This window comes from Monodon monoceros, unplaced genomic scaffold (assembly GCF_005190385.1).
Source record: "Monodon monoceros isolate NGI ecotype Baffin Bay Population unplaced genomic scaffold, NGI_Narwhal_1 Super_Scaffold_16, whole genome shotgun sequence".
NCBI lineage: Eukaryota > Metazoa > Chordata > Mammalia > Artiodactyla > Monodontidae > Monodon > Monodon monoceros.
The window spans coordinates 32,665,315-32,680,491 of record NW_021703772.1 but is presented as its reverse complement, the minus strand read 5'-3'; the positions used below and the strand labels follow the sequence as shown (position 1 = coordinate 32,680,491).

At 33.2% G+C, this 15,177-nt stretch overlaps 1 protein-coding gene across 1 annotated transcript in view; it reads left to right on the top strand.

The window, feature by feature from the left end:
- The window catches only part of NBEAL1 (neurobeachin like 1), a 173,965-nt gene that overhangs the window by 42,361 nt on the left and 116,427 nt on the right, over positions 1 to 15,177 (top strand). Inside the window, exons 6-9 of the mRNA XM_029224562.1 lie at positions 2,912 to 2,994; positions 7,551 to 7,636; positions 10,897 to 11,203; positions 12,738 to 12,844. Coding sequence (XP_029080395.1) covers positions 2,912 to 2,994; positions 7,551 to 7,636; positions 10,897 to 11,203; positions 12,738 to 12,844 — 583 coding nt within the window. The remainder of the gene's footprint in view (positions 1 to 2,911; positions 2,995 to 7,550; positions 7,637 to 10,896; positions 11,204 to 12,737; positions 12,845 to 15,177) is intronic.

Below are 15,177 nucleotides of genomic sequence, written 5' to 3'. Positions count from 1 at the left end.
TTTTAATGAGTAAAAGGAGGGGTTAGGAGACACTATTCTTTAAAAGTGTCATAAAGGAAGGCTGTGGAAACGTTTCAGATTAAAGGATGCTGAAGAGATGTGACAGCCAAATGTAATACCTGACCCTGGACAGGAGACTATACTTAGGGGTGGGAAGGTGGGAATGCTATAGGACATGATTAGGTCATTTGACATACTGGATTATGAATGGTAGATTACATAAATGTATTACATTAATGTTAAGTGTATTGAAATTTACAACTGTACTGTAGTGTTATGTAAGACAGTATTCCTAGGAATTATTCACTAAAGTATTTAGAGGTAAAAGGCTATAATATTCATAATTTTCCCTTAAATGTTCTGAAAAATATTATAGGTCTGAATATGTGTATATATAAATCTATATCTCATATATAGATATATGTGCATATGTATCTTTTTCAGGGGGGAGTGAGAAAATTATAAAGCATTTAGGATAAAGTTTTAACAGTGAACCTGGGTAGACTATACTTGAAGTTTTTTGTACTATTTTTATTCTTGCAGCTTTTGTAAGAGCTTGAACTTATTTCCAGATAAAAAGTTGAAAAATTAAGAAAAGTAGTTATGTTCTAGGTATGATGGGAAAACACGCACACACACACACACACACACACACATACACACACAAGCACAGAAAAATTGACCAGGGGACATAAACTTAGAAAACTGAGATGCAAGCAAACATTTTGCATCCCTCTCAGCAACCTGTTGATATGTATTGGCATCAACTAGGTGCTAAACGCTTGGCCCAAATATCAGCTAATAATGGAGCAACCAAATATACTATGTTCTAAAAATGGTACATTATTAGCTGTTTTGTCTTATCCTATTGAAAACATGCAGTGCAAACTACTTATGCTTTAATATTTGTGTTATGTATAATAGTTTTCACCTCTTTAATTTAGCTTATTAAATTTTAGCACAATTATAATGGAAATTATGTTCATATGTTACATCTAATACAGAGCCTTTAGAATGAGTCATTAATCACAAATTGCAGGAGTACATTTTCATTATGTTAATCAAATGAGAATCTTTATTTTTGTTTGTAGCAGAGGATTTTTGGATAGGATATATCCAATGTATTAGTTAATATCATAATTTATAATAAATGTGCAAAATGTAAATACGTGGAAAAACCTAACTGAAAGCTAAATCAGATTTCATCCTTTTAAAATTACTTTTTCTACAACATGACTAATTTTTTTAAGGCATGACTCAGTTTTTTATTTGAAACTCTAGTAATATTTGTATTGTTAGAAACACATAAACAGTTTTGATAATGATCTTAAATAGGAAGATCCAGTAATGTTCTAAGATGTTATATTTGAAATTAAAATAAATACAGAAGTAGGATAATTCTTAAGCCTTCTACGCAATGGAAATAGGCATAGATTTGGAAAGCAGTGCAGTAGCAAATGGTATCTGATATGATTTCTAGTGAATCTGGATATTAGATCTGGATCTTAGAACTCTTTAGTGTGTCAGTACTAAGTCCAGCTGTGCCTATCCTGTTCAGCTTATTCTATGATCAACTGGCTTTTCTTTCTATATAATTATAAGGGACAATTGTAATAATTATAAAGAAAATAATTTCAATACCTTAATTGAATATTGTTCAAATTGTTGAGAAGAAGGCATCTTAATCCAGTGCTTTATCAGTAGATTGTATTTAAATGTATGGAATTTCTATGTGGCTGTTCTCCAAATATTTTCCATTTTTGTTGGCTCTAACAGTGTTTTTTGTTGTTGTTGTTGTTTTAAGATTTAACAAAGTTTACTAAGTCACTTGCTCTCTGTAAAGGCATGATTTTACTACCTTTTTTTTTAGTGAGAGCAAAAAGATTTTGGAGCGTATTTATACATTATTTTAATTAATTATTAATTAATTAAAAATTTAAATTTAATTTTATTTTTTTATACAGCAGGTTCTTATTAGTTATCCATTTTATACATATTAGTGTATACATGTCAATCCTGTTCTCCCAGTTCATCCCACCACCACCACCTGCCCTGCCACTTCCCCGCCTTGGTGTCCATACGTTTGTTCTCTACATCTGTGCCTCTATTTCTGCACTGCAAACCGGTTCACCTGTACCATTTTTCTAGGTTTCTAACAGTGTTAAGAGCTTGTTTGGGGGATGGAAAAAAGTCTTTTTTTTTTTTTGGATTTTCAGCAGTCCACCAGTTGCTGATATGTCATTGTAACAGTAACCTTTATTCCCTAAGCCCCACACCCACCATGCCCATCTAAGAGATTCATTTTGTGTTGAATTGTTCTTTGTAAAAGCACATGCTGTTTGTGTTGGCCTTACCAAAGTCTGTAGAAATATTTCAGCCATCAAAATTACTGAAATTGTAATTAAAAACAAAAATAATCCCAGCCTTCTGGATCTGTATCCTTCAGGTAGAAGAAGCCAGTGGTATGGAGTCTTTGTGTCCAGATAAAATTTCAGAAAGTGGCACAGAGTAGCTTGATTTCTGATGAATTTCAGTTGCACTGTAGGAATAAGCTACTACCTTAGGTATCAAATTAGCAGTACTACTGAACTAGTTCTTTTACATTTTGGAAATTTTAAATGGCTATTTCCTTTTTCTATTTCCAGTTGTTAGGAAACTTAATGTGACTGCTACGTTTCACCGTTAATTGTTTTAAATTTTTGTGTAATTCGAAAGAAGAAATCCTTTCAGTTGGTGAGCATTTAAATTAGTGGCTAGACTTGCTTTTCAAGATTATGCCAATCCTGGTGATGTATTATTCAGTACACAAATCAAAAGTAAAATATTAAATTTATTTTATAATTGTTTTTGTAATTGTGCCTTCTCTACTTGCCCATGTTGTAATTTGGTATTAACTTCTTTTTAACAATAGACGAATCCTTAGTACTGTGGAAAAGAGCAGACAGAAATATAAACCAGCTTCTCTCACAGTGGAGTTTGTCCCTTTCTTTTATCGTAAGTAACAGCTCTAATTTCTCTTGCTTTGATTCTGATGTTACTTTGATTGTTCCTTATTCTGATTCTGACCTTGATTCAGCTTTGTGTTTTTAAAAGATAAAGATTCTAAGAAACTATTACTGGAGTACTTGATTCATGTTTTGTTGTGATTATTCTTCTTGGTTTTATTTAATTCATTGTTCTCAAAGTGTTTTTCTTTTGAGAAGAGCTGAATGTTTTAATGACAGTAGTATATCTTAAAACTTTAGAATTTTTACGGAAAATAAACTTGAGAGAATTGGTCCCCGTTTGTATGACCTATATGGACTCTAGCTTTCTTTCTTTAAAGAAATGATTTTGCCATATTTTAAGAATGTAGAAAATTTTGCAGAATATAAAAGGAACACCTTGTGTTTCCCACTCAAATTGGTCAGATCTTAACATTTTGCCGTTTTGCCATATTTGCTTTAATTCTGTCACTCCTTTTTTTTTTTTTTTTCTAAGAAATAAAATAAGACAAATAGTCCCTGGAAGGGCAGTTGGTCCTGTCCAAAATATATATGACATTTGGTCCATGCCAAAAGGTCCTTGAAATTTGCTCCTATCCAAATGAGCATATTTGGTTCATGCCACATGATTTTGGGTAGGGCCAAATGTCAAGGACTTTTTGGCATGGACCAAATATCTTATGGACATTTTGGACAGGACCAAATGTCTGCTAACGAAATAGTCCTTTGTTTGATTGCTTGGTGAAGATGATTGCAGTGCCCACTTTGCTTGACCACCAGTAGTGATACTGCCTTCAGCTAGATAATCAAACTGACATGTCCACAGTAGGAAACCCAGCATGCCAATGGAACAGTGTAGGTGTTTCTTTTCAGGAGGAGATCTCAGAACATTCCAAGGGCTTTTCTTGGGTTTTCTAAGTGAGGGTATGAAACCAAATTGGTGGGTGTGTGAGCCATTCTGGCTTTGAAGTATGGTATCCCATAGAAGGCATGTATAGCTTATAGTAACCGATGAATGTAATTTCCACATCCTGGGAAGGGAAATGCCTAAATTACACGTTGCAATCAGGGAAGCCCAAGGTTATTTTATAGTTATCATAGTCTTCGTAGTCCAGATCAAGGGCCATTTTTACCATGAGCAATGTTGCCTGGTAACTCATTTGTCACTCATTGATGGTCCACATTTGTCAGATTTCCAGAAATATAATTCTTGGTCCATTTTCCTATAGAGAAGGAGAAAGGATTTTTCCTACCCTTTGTTAATCAGTATTCACAGTAGTGATAGTGAAAATTTTCAATTGTAAAGATGTTTTTCCTTTTGCAAGATATCCTTGGAATGATACTGTGGCATAGGGTGAATATCATATTTTTCAACATTTTTTCACCTAATATTTTGCATCCATTGATGATACTTGCCTGGATCAGTTATTTTATTGAGGGTTGCAATATTGTGGTCTTCAGATTCTATCCTTACAGTTCTATCAGCTGTTGTATTCTGTAAAAAAGAATTTTCCCTCATCAACTGGGGATAAACTACAGCTGTTCCCAAAAAGGCTGGATAAAGTACTTAAATCTTTCCCTTTTACTGTCTGTTTTCAAAATGAGTTCAAATAATAGTTACTTTTAGTGGGGCATATAAGTTTTATTTCTCTCTTTTTTGTGTATCACTGTGGACTCAACTTTTATTTATTCAATGTTAAAATCAGGTTATAGTTTTTGATGCTAAAATTATTCCACACTTGATCACGAAGATCATTTTATCCTATTCAATTTGCATTTTCATTTAATTGAGTCTTTTAAAACACAGAAGCTTTAAATATTAATGGAATCTAATTTATAAAATTTTTTTTATGATCTGTGGTTTTTGTGCCTTACCGAAGAAATCTTGGTTACCTCAAGGTCATGAAGGTTTTCTCTTACGTTTTCTTCTATTAGGTCAATTACCTGTTTTGAGTTAGTATTTTCTATCTAGCATAACGTTTTTCATTATTGTTCCAGCAACATTTGTTGAAAAAGCTCTTCTTTCTTCCATTGAGTTACCTTGGCACATTTATCAAAAATCTGTTGACCATAAAACATGGGTTGACTTCTGGATTCTCTTTTTTGTTTCACATGTCTACCTTTATGCTGTTACCACGCTGTATTGATTATTGTGACTTTATACTAAGTCCTGAAGTCATTAAGACCTCCAACTTTGTTCTTCCTTTTCAAATTGTTTTCATTATTCTGGATCATTTGCATTTTTATATATATTTTAGAATCCATTTTTTAGTATTGTTACAAAAAAGCTTGCTGGGATTTTGATTGGGATTGTATTGAATCTATGGAACCATTTGAGGAGAATTGCCACCTTAAGAATATTGAGACTTCCAATTCATGAATCTGATATATCTCATTGTTTATTTGTATGTTTATTTCTTTAACCAGTATTACATAGTTTTCAGCACATAGATTGTGCACATATTTTGTTAATTTATCCCCAAATATTTATCCCAAGTACTTGTAGTTGTAAAGTCTTTAAAATAAACTATTGCAAATTTTTTGAAAAGCCTTATCTTCATGACCTGTTTTTTGATAATGAAATGTCCCTTCGTATCCATGGTAATATTCTTTGCCTTGCCTTGGTGATATTCCTTGCCTGTTTTGTCAGATACTAGTATAGTATCTGACACTCCAGCAATCTTATGATTAGAATTTGTTTTCTGTATGTCCTCTGTGGCTGAATAGAACTCTATCATCTGTGTGAAATCTGAAATTTCAGTTTACAACTTCTTGGTAGGTTTTTGCCTGTCTTGTGGGATTTCATACTATAATTTAGGACTGGTACTTGGACTCAAAGTGAGCCCTTTGCATATTTCTGGATTGCTTTCTCTGTATGTAGAGCTTCCTCCATTCAAGTACTGCTTTACAAATTCCAGTTGCCTAGGCCTCCCCAAACTTTTTATCTGTCTCCTAACTCAGCAAATAGCCATGTTCTTTTAGGGTTCCCCTTTTCTCTGCATTTGTTCAGAAAATGTCTACAAACCAAAAGCTGAGGTGATCCTTGGGTTTACTTTGCTTTCCTTCTCTTGTGTTTCACAATAGAAGGACAACTTCTAGAACCTAAAAATCTCTAGAGCCTATTTTTTCCAATTTTCTAGTTATTTATAGCAGGAAAACATGTGTAGTGACAGTTATTCCAGCATAGCTGGAATGACTTAATTTTTTAAATGTAAATTTCTATCAATACACTTTAACTCAAAATTGTTTTTTTGGTAATGTTTCTTATGTATAAAAATTGCATATAATTCTATTGTTATTATCTTGTCTTTGTGTGTAATGATGTATGCAAAAGGATATTCATTACTGGATTGTTAGTAGTATCAAAAGAAAATGGAAAAGTATAAATGTTTATCAGTAGAGAACTGGTTAAGTAAATTAAGGTACGTCATTGTAGTGAAATGCTCTCTAGTCATTCCACTACTGATGAATAATGCAGATGTATATGTTAAGATGTAATAATGCCCAGAATGTATTAAGCATAATGTATTAAGCAAAAAAACATAATGCAATAATATATGTAGAGCTTTTTTGCTTTTTTTTTTTTTTAAGGTGTGGAGAGTAAGGTGGATTGAGGAATAGGTTAGAGGGAAACTTGCTTTTCCTTGTCAGTTCTTTTATGCTGTTTAAAATTTTCTGTGTAATGTGCCTGTATAACCTTTTTTTTTTTCGGTTCGCGGGCCTCTCACTGCTGTGGCCTCTCCCGCAGCGGAGCACAGGCTCCGGACGCGCAGGCCCAGCGGCCACGGCCCACGGGCCTAGCCGCTCTGCGGCATGCGGGATCCTCCCGGACCGGGGCATGAACCCGTGTCCCCCGCATCGGCAGGCGGACTCTCAACCACTGCGCCACCAGGGAAGCCCTGTATAACCTTTTAAAAACAATAAAATTATGTTAAAAGAAAGGTTACTATTGGTACTAGAACTTTAGAATATTGGCCCTGGAGTGGACCCAGGAGATCTTTTTATCTAACTCTTTCAATTTTATAATTGAATAATAATAGTTATACTAATAAGCAGTAGTTCTAGTAGTAAAAAGACGTCTAGTTTTATTGCAGATTTGGGTTAATTTGTAGCTCTGTCACTTAGTAACTGGATGACTTTAGGCACCGTATTAAATTTTGACCTTCCATTTGCTCATTTATAAATGGGGGCAAAATATCATCCTCGTATGGAGTATTATGAGAATTAAATGAGGTAACATAAAAAGAAAGTATCTAAAATGCTCCCTGATTGATGGTTTCTCTTTTCCTTTCCTATGAAAAAAAATGCATGTTAACTTTGCCTTTTAACAAATTTTAGCCTTTCACAAATCTTTTTTTTAAATTTTGTTCTGTTTTGTTTTGTTTCTTATAATTAATTTTTACTGGAGTATAGTTGCTTTACAATGTTGTGTTAGCTTCTACTGTGCAGCAAAGTGAATCAGCTACACAAATCGTTTCTGATGTTTCTGTGTCAGACATTCCTTAAAGATCAGTCATACTGTGAAAGAGAAACCTTATTTATTTATTTTGTGTATTATATTCACAGAATGTTTTCAAGAAAGTGAGCATCTCAAGGAAAGTCTTAAGTGTTGCTTATTGCATCTCTTTGGAGCCATTGTAGCTGGTGGGCAGGTGAGGAACATGTTGAAAGTTAACCTATGAAACGATAGTAAACATTACAAAAAGTTTTCCGTAGATTATTTAATGAATTCTTTGTGTCTTTAAAATTTTCATGAACCATACAAATATTTTTTTGAGTTTAGATCTTGTTTAAAACTTAATTTACTTACTTCTTTTATTTATTAAGTTCCAAAAAACCTAAGTAATAATATTAGCATTAACAATAAAATTACTGCATAAATGACTAGATTTAACAGTTCTTGGTATTTGAAGTTCTTAGTTGTATTAACTTTCAGCTTCCAGTTCTTACTTTAGAATATAGAGGATAGTCATCCCTGTTAGTTCATTTGATGAAATAAAACTCTAGCCATTTGATTTCCTAAGACATATGAATTTAGTCACTCTGCTGTCTGTTTTTACTTATTAAATGCATATATACATGGCTTATATGCATTTTTCAACAAACTGAACTAGTTTTAAAATTATTTATAAGAAAGAAGTTCTAGTAATTTTATTTATTTATTTAAATTGAACATCTTAAAAGCTGTCTGTAGTAAACTTTGAATCTAACTACTAGTTGAAAACAGGATTATAGTTCAGAAGGAATATTCTACTTGTTTTGTTTAGCCACACAGTTTAGATCAGAGGTTTCTAACACATTTTATATCACATACCCCTTTGGCAGTCTGATATAGCCCCTTGTCAGAATGTTTTCACATGCCTAAAATAAAATACATATGACCACAAAGGAAACTATACTGAAATGCAGTTACTAAAATATTAACAGAACAAGTTTGTAACATAGTAATGTGCTTCTTTATAACACATCAAATAAAAAAATACGGCAGCAAGTCTAGTGACTAATGTAATTTCAAAGAAGAGATGAGGGTAAATGATGTTTCAAGACACTACAACAACTATAATACATGAACATGTATATGATTTCTATTGATGACAAAAATCACAGGTATTGCTAATAATACTGCTTGGGTTTCCTAGTGGGCCACCTTGCCCTCTCCTCTGCACTCTAGTAGAAGATAAGAGTCTCTGTAGCGAGAGGGATGGTGACCAGAATCCTGTTTTTCAGTTTGTTTGCTTTGTCACCTTCCTTTATTAGCTAATATCCTTTTGCTTCAGTACCTCCCAATTTCCATCATTTCTCCACTACTAAGAATAAATAAGTGTACATGAGTAAAATTGGAAATGACATTGTTTTTGACTGATGCCGAAGCTGGTTGGATCCTGTTCCCTTTTTGAATATACCCAGACTTGTTCTTGTTAGGGCCTGGGGTAATCGAGCCCTGAGAGACCTCCAGTTATTAAAACTCACATGGAAATCAAATAGGTTGGAAGCCCAATTTATTATTTTATGTACTGAAAATACTCAGAATCCTTATAATCAGGTCATAGCTATAGTTACAAATATATTGAAATCAGAAGGCTGTTGAATATAGCCTCAGTACAAGGGTATTTAGATGAATAGTTAAAGGCATAATAATGGCTTTGTCACAGAGTCAAAAAAGTCCAGTGATTGGTCTCCCTTTCCAAAGCATCATGCCTGGCTTCCCACTGGCATATTTATGCTGTTTTGTGCTATGTTAAGAGCAGGGGCTCTGGAGCCAGACTGACATAGGTTTGAATCCTATGTCATTTCTAACTAGTTGTGTGACCTTGGATAAACTGTTTACATTTGTTTAGTTTCTCTATTTGTAATGTGGAAATAGTAACACTTATAGGGCAGTCATAAGGACCAAATGACACATAATATATGTAAAACACTTAACAAAGTGCCTGTGCTTATAAGAATGAAGTATATCACAGGGGTATCAGATTTATGATTCCTTGAAAGTAGCAGTAAATACTGAAGTTCTAGTAGCTTAAGTTAGAAGTTTACCTTTTTTCTTTTGTTTAAAAAAAAAAATAGCTGTAAGCAGTCCAGAGTTAATCTGGTGGCTCTAACCTCTTCAGGGACTCAGGTACCTTTTGAATGTCAATTTGTTATCCTTACTATTATTTCTTGTGGTACAAAATAGCTTCTAGAGTTTTGGCCACCCTGTCTACATTTTGGGCACATAGATGGAGGGGGAGGTGAAGAAGAAGACAAATGGCAGGTGCCAATTATCTTTGAAGGAGATACTGAAAAGCTGACGGTATCTCATTTGCCAAACTCCATCAGATAGCTGCAAAGTTGCAAATATGTTCAGATAAAAAATTTGATAAAACTTGTTTCCTCAGCCTTCTTAACAGCAGGGGAGGTTAGGAAATGTAATGTTTATTCCTGGTAGCCATGTGTCCAGCAAAAACATCAGGGGCTCTGTTAATAAGGAAGCAGAGGAAAATTGATCTTGGATGGGCCATCAGCAATTTCTTCCATAGTAGCACTTGTTATTATTGATATTATTTATCATATTGATAATCAGTCCGAATGGCCTAAGTGTTACTACTTTCAGATGATTTTACATAATTATACTCTGATTTATTATTTATGAATTTAACAATTTAGGGCAACATATTTATTTCAAGCTTAATGGATCACCTCAAATAGCTACCAGTTACTTAGAGTTTCAGAAATATATTTGTAGAATCAGAGCCAAGCCAGTCCTCTTATATATCTATATTATTTGGGATAATATGATATAAATGATATATGTCATTTGCTATAACCAACAGAAAACCTGAGAGAGGCTTGGCCAAATCGACGTGTTTATTTTTATTCTTGCATAAGAAATCCAGATGCAGGCGGTTCTGGGATAGCAGAGCAACTCAATGATATCATCAGGGACTAAGGTCCTTGTGTTCCTGTTCTGCTCTGTAGCCTGCTACTTTAATTCTGGGGCTTGTTTCCTCATGATATAAAGGTGGCTCCAAGCTTCTTGTCTGCATTTCAGGCAAGCAAAGGGTGAAAAAGCCAAGAGCAAAGGATCCTTCCCTTTTTTATTTGTAAAGTGATATCCTTTTCATGGTCTACTGGCACATATTCTTGACCAAAACTATGTCACATGGCTACCCCTAGCTACAAGGGAGGGTGGTAAGTAAGTTTTCTACATGGGCAGATGACTATCTGAATAAAATCAGAATTCTATTAGTGAAGAAATGAAGACCTAATATATGTAAAACACCAGCGGTGTCTGTCAAAGTATCTGTGTAAAATTTTTTCAATGTTGATTGATAAAGAAAAAGTTGTCTGCAGATTTATTAAATTCTCTTTGTTTTTGCAAACATACAGCACTTCTGTTAGATTTGGGTTTCAATTTTAGTCTCTCATGTTTCAGAGGAATGCTTTGCAAGCAATTTCTCCAGCCACCATGGAGGTTCTCATGAGAGTTTTGGCCGATTGCGATTCTTGGGAGGACGGAAATCCTGAAGAAGTGGGTAGGAAGGTAGAACTTACTCTGAAGTGCCTTACAGAGGTGGTACATATCCTTCTCACTAGCAGCTCTGATCAGCGTCAAGTGGAAACCAGCACTATTTTGGAGAACTATTTTAAATTGCTAAATTCAGATCATTCAGCTTTACCTAATCAAAGGAGGTCCAGACTGTGGGAAAGCCGGTTCATAGCTCTACAGATCAAAATGCTGAGTGAGTATTAGATGAAGTTTATTATATTCAGTTTTCTCTGAATCTAGTTTGTTTGTTTTTTTTTTTACCTTTATATTCTCCATTTTCATTTAGAATTCAAGGCTATTGTATAGAAAATATTGATTGTTTAATTCAGATATTGTGTGACTATTTAGATTTGACTTCAAAATAATATGGAATTGATTTGTCTTTCACATATTTGCTTTAACAGTGACAAAATCGAGCCTCTATATTCTCTTTTGAAAGTTGTAATCCACTAAAAGCATCAATGTTCAAAAGTAAATCAACTGTGATTTTGAAATTCTAGGAAAAGTAAATTTTCAGAAAGTACCATTTGTAGTTTCTAACCTATCGCAAAGAGTCACATACGATCAATTTTTTATGTGCTTCTAATACATCTCTGTAGAAATCACTTCAGTATGTCCTTCCTTTTGAGGGTTTCTGGTTTCTTGTTTTGTTTTGATTCCTCAGATCCTCTGTGTGTATGTGTCTTGTTTTTCTTTCCCTCTCTGTGTTGGTTGTTTTGTGTCATTCTGTGCTTCTTTCTCTCTCTCCCCATCTCCCGCCTCCCTGCAAGCTCCTTCACCAATATACGTGATTTCTTTTTGTACTCCTGTTAGATTGATAGATACTAATATTATTAACTGAGAGTTCCTTTTTATAGAAGTAAAATATTTTCATTATAGCTAAACTAGAAAATTCAGATAAGTGAAAAAAAGTTTTTGTATCCTGCCACCCGACATAACCAACATTAATGGTTTGTTGTATAGCCCTAGAGACTTTAAAAAATGTTTGTGTGGGTATGTGTGTGGTGTCCAATTTAAAAATATTGGACATCAAAATCTCAGTGAAACTTAATGATTCATAACAATAGTGTTTTTGTAGGAAAATAAGATTCATCTTATATAGTTTCTATTCTTTTATATGTTATAACATGTCACGTTTTATAATTATTATAAATTATAAGTTTATAAGGAAATTTGAGTCTACATTGAATGGACTTCTTTTTTATTATGAACTTGCATATTACCTATGTCAAATGTCCCTTGATTTCTGAGTGGGGACATCCTTTCAGTAGGAAACAAGACCAAAGCATCATCACCAATGGATTAATTACCTAAGTCTCATTTTCATGATAGCCATATGTTAATTTTATACTATAGAAATGAGACAATGTTGCCAGACATAACCAAGTGTTGCTTATTCATAGCAAGTTGGGAACCACAGTTTATTACACTTAAGTTATAATGGAAGAACACCTAAGTAAATCTCTGGGAAATATATATCATTCTTATATATAAAAAAAAATAAATATTTTTAATAATAAAGTATAAAAATGTTCACTTTTTTTTCACTTTTCTTATCAAGTAATAAGTACAGGTTTTGTTTTCTATTCCCCCTCTTTATTATTTCCTATTAATTTACATCTGTTTGTTAGCCAAAAAGCCTAAATTAAGTATATGGCTAGAGTGAATGTTTCTGTGATCCCAGATTTTCCACTTTATTAATGGAAGTTTTGTTTTTAATTTCCTAGATACCATTACAGCCATGTTAGACTGCAGAGATAGGCCTGTTCTTCAGGCTATTTTTCTTAACAGTAATTGCTTTGAACATCTCATACGACTGCTACAGAACTGCAAGGTATTTTTCTATTATTACTATTATTGTTGTCTTTGATTTTAAGAAGCGGTTATTTTGTTTATGTTTTGATTCTATTTTGAGCATAACTATAACTAATTTTTTTTATTGTGGTAAAATACACGTAACGTAAAATTTACCATCTTAATCATTTTTAAGTATACAGTTCAGTGGTATTAAATACATTCACGTTGTTGTCGCAACCATTACCACCATCCATCCCCCATAACTCTTCATCTTGTAAAACTAAAGCTCTATGTCCATTAAACAACTCTACATTCTCCTCTCTGTTCAGCCCTTGGCAACTACTGTTCTTGCTGTCTCTGTGATTTTGCTACTCTAAGTACCTCGTATAGGTGGAATTGTACAGTGTTTGATTTTTTGTGACTGGCCTATTTCATTCAGCATAATATCCACAAGATTCATCCATGTTGTAGCATATTGCAGAATTTCCTTTCTTTTTAAGACTGAATAGTATCTCAATGTATGTATACATATGTATATACTACATTTTGTTTATTCATTCATCTGTTGATGGACTCTTGTGTTGATTCTACCTTTTGGCTATCATGGATAATGTTGCTATGAACATGAGTACACAAATATCTCTTCAAGACCCTACTTTATTTATTTATTTATTTTTAAGACCCTACTTTAAATTCTTTTCGGTATATATCCAGAAGTGGGTTTGCTGGATCATATAGTAATTAAATTTTTAATTTTTTGAGGAACCACCTTACTGTTTTCCATAGTAGCTGCACCATTTTACATTGCCACCAACAGTGCACAAAGGTTCCAGTTTCTCCACATTCTTATCAACACTTGTTTTCTTCTTCTTCTTCTTCTTCTTCTTCTCCTTCTCGTCCTTCTTCTTCCTCTTCCTCCTCTTCCTCTTCCCCTTCCTCTTCTCCCTCTTCCTCCTCCTCCTCTTCTCCTTCTTCCTCCTCCTCCTCTTCTTCCTCTTCTCTTTTTTTGATAGTAGCCATCTCAATGGATGTGAGGTGGTATCTCATTGTAGTTTGATTTGCTTTTCTCTAATGATTAGTGATGCTGAGCATCTTTTCATGTGCTTACTGGCCATTTATGTATCATCTTTAGAGAAATGTCTATTCAAGTCCTTGGTGCATTTTTTAATTGGGTTTTTTAGCTTTTTTGTTGTTAAGTTTCAAAGTCTTTTTTGTTATGCATTGTTAAAATTTAGTATGAGCATTTGATGGCATATGTTTTTGCACTTTTGTTTCACTTAAGATTATTTCATTAGCATTTTCATGTGTTATGATTTTAATATTTACATGTTATTATATTGAGTGGATGTACCATAGATTACTTAACTATTCCCTATTGGTAAATTCTTAATTTGTTTCCAATTTTGTTTGTGATTACATAACTTTTTAAAGTTTCATAGAACAGAATTCTATTTCTAGTACAATTATTAGATCAAAGGGCATAAATTTTTTTAAGTAGGGAACATTGTGTATAAACTTATAAGTGGAAAATGTAGAAAAGTAGAAAAATAAAAATACTATTAAGGTTCTTGATGTATACTTCCAATTTGCTTATTTTTAAAAGTTTTTACTAATTTACACTTGTAGCAGATTTGTGTGTAAGTACATAATAACTAATATCTCTGATTATTATATGTTTCCATAAATTTCAAGATGGCACCAGAAACCTTCTTGAGAAGCCTTTGAAAGTAAAACTACTTCAAAGAGCTTTTACCTTTCTCTTTGAAATATTCCTTTCATGAATTCCCTGTTGAAAAATACTGGGGGTCCCTTCTGATTCTGTGAGAATATTCCAGAATAAGAATTTTAACGTCAGCTCCTTGAATTTTTCCACTCTGTTAGGAGGGGTATCCTTGAAAACATTTATGTCACTATATTGCTCAACTTATAGTAAAATTGTGAAGAATAGCATAAAATAGGAAATAATATATTGATAAAGTTGAGAATATTCCAGAATAAGAATTTTAACATCAGCTCCTTGAATTTTTCCACTCTGTTAGGAGGGGTATCCTTGAAAACATTTATGTCACTATATTGCTTAACTTATAGTAAAATTGTGAAGAATAGCATAAAATAGGAAATAATATATTGATAAAGTAAGTCATAATGAATATTTATGAAGTCAACAAAAGTACCAAATTACAACTGTAGAGTCAAGATCTCTCTGTCTGCCTTTTAAAAATCATTCTTGGGAAAGAAATCCTAGGGAGGTGAAAGCAGCATAAGAGAAATGTTTATAAAACCTTCTGTTTGTTGTAAAAATTCAGCGTGGGTTTATCAGTTATAAAGACAACTTCAGTAATAAAGGCAAGATCTCACATGTGCATATAT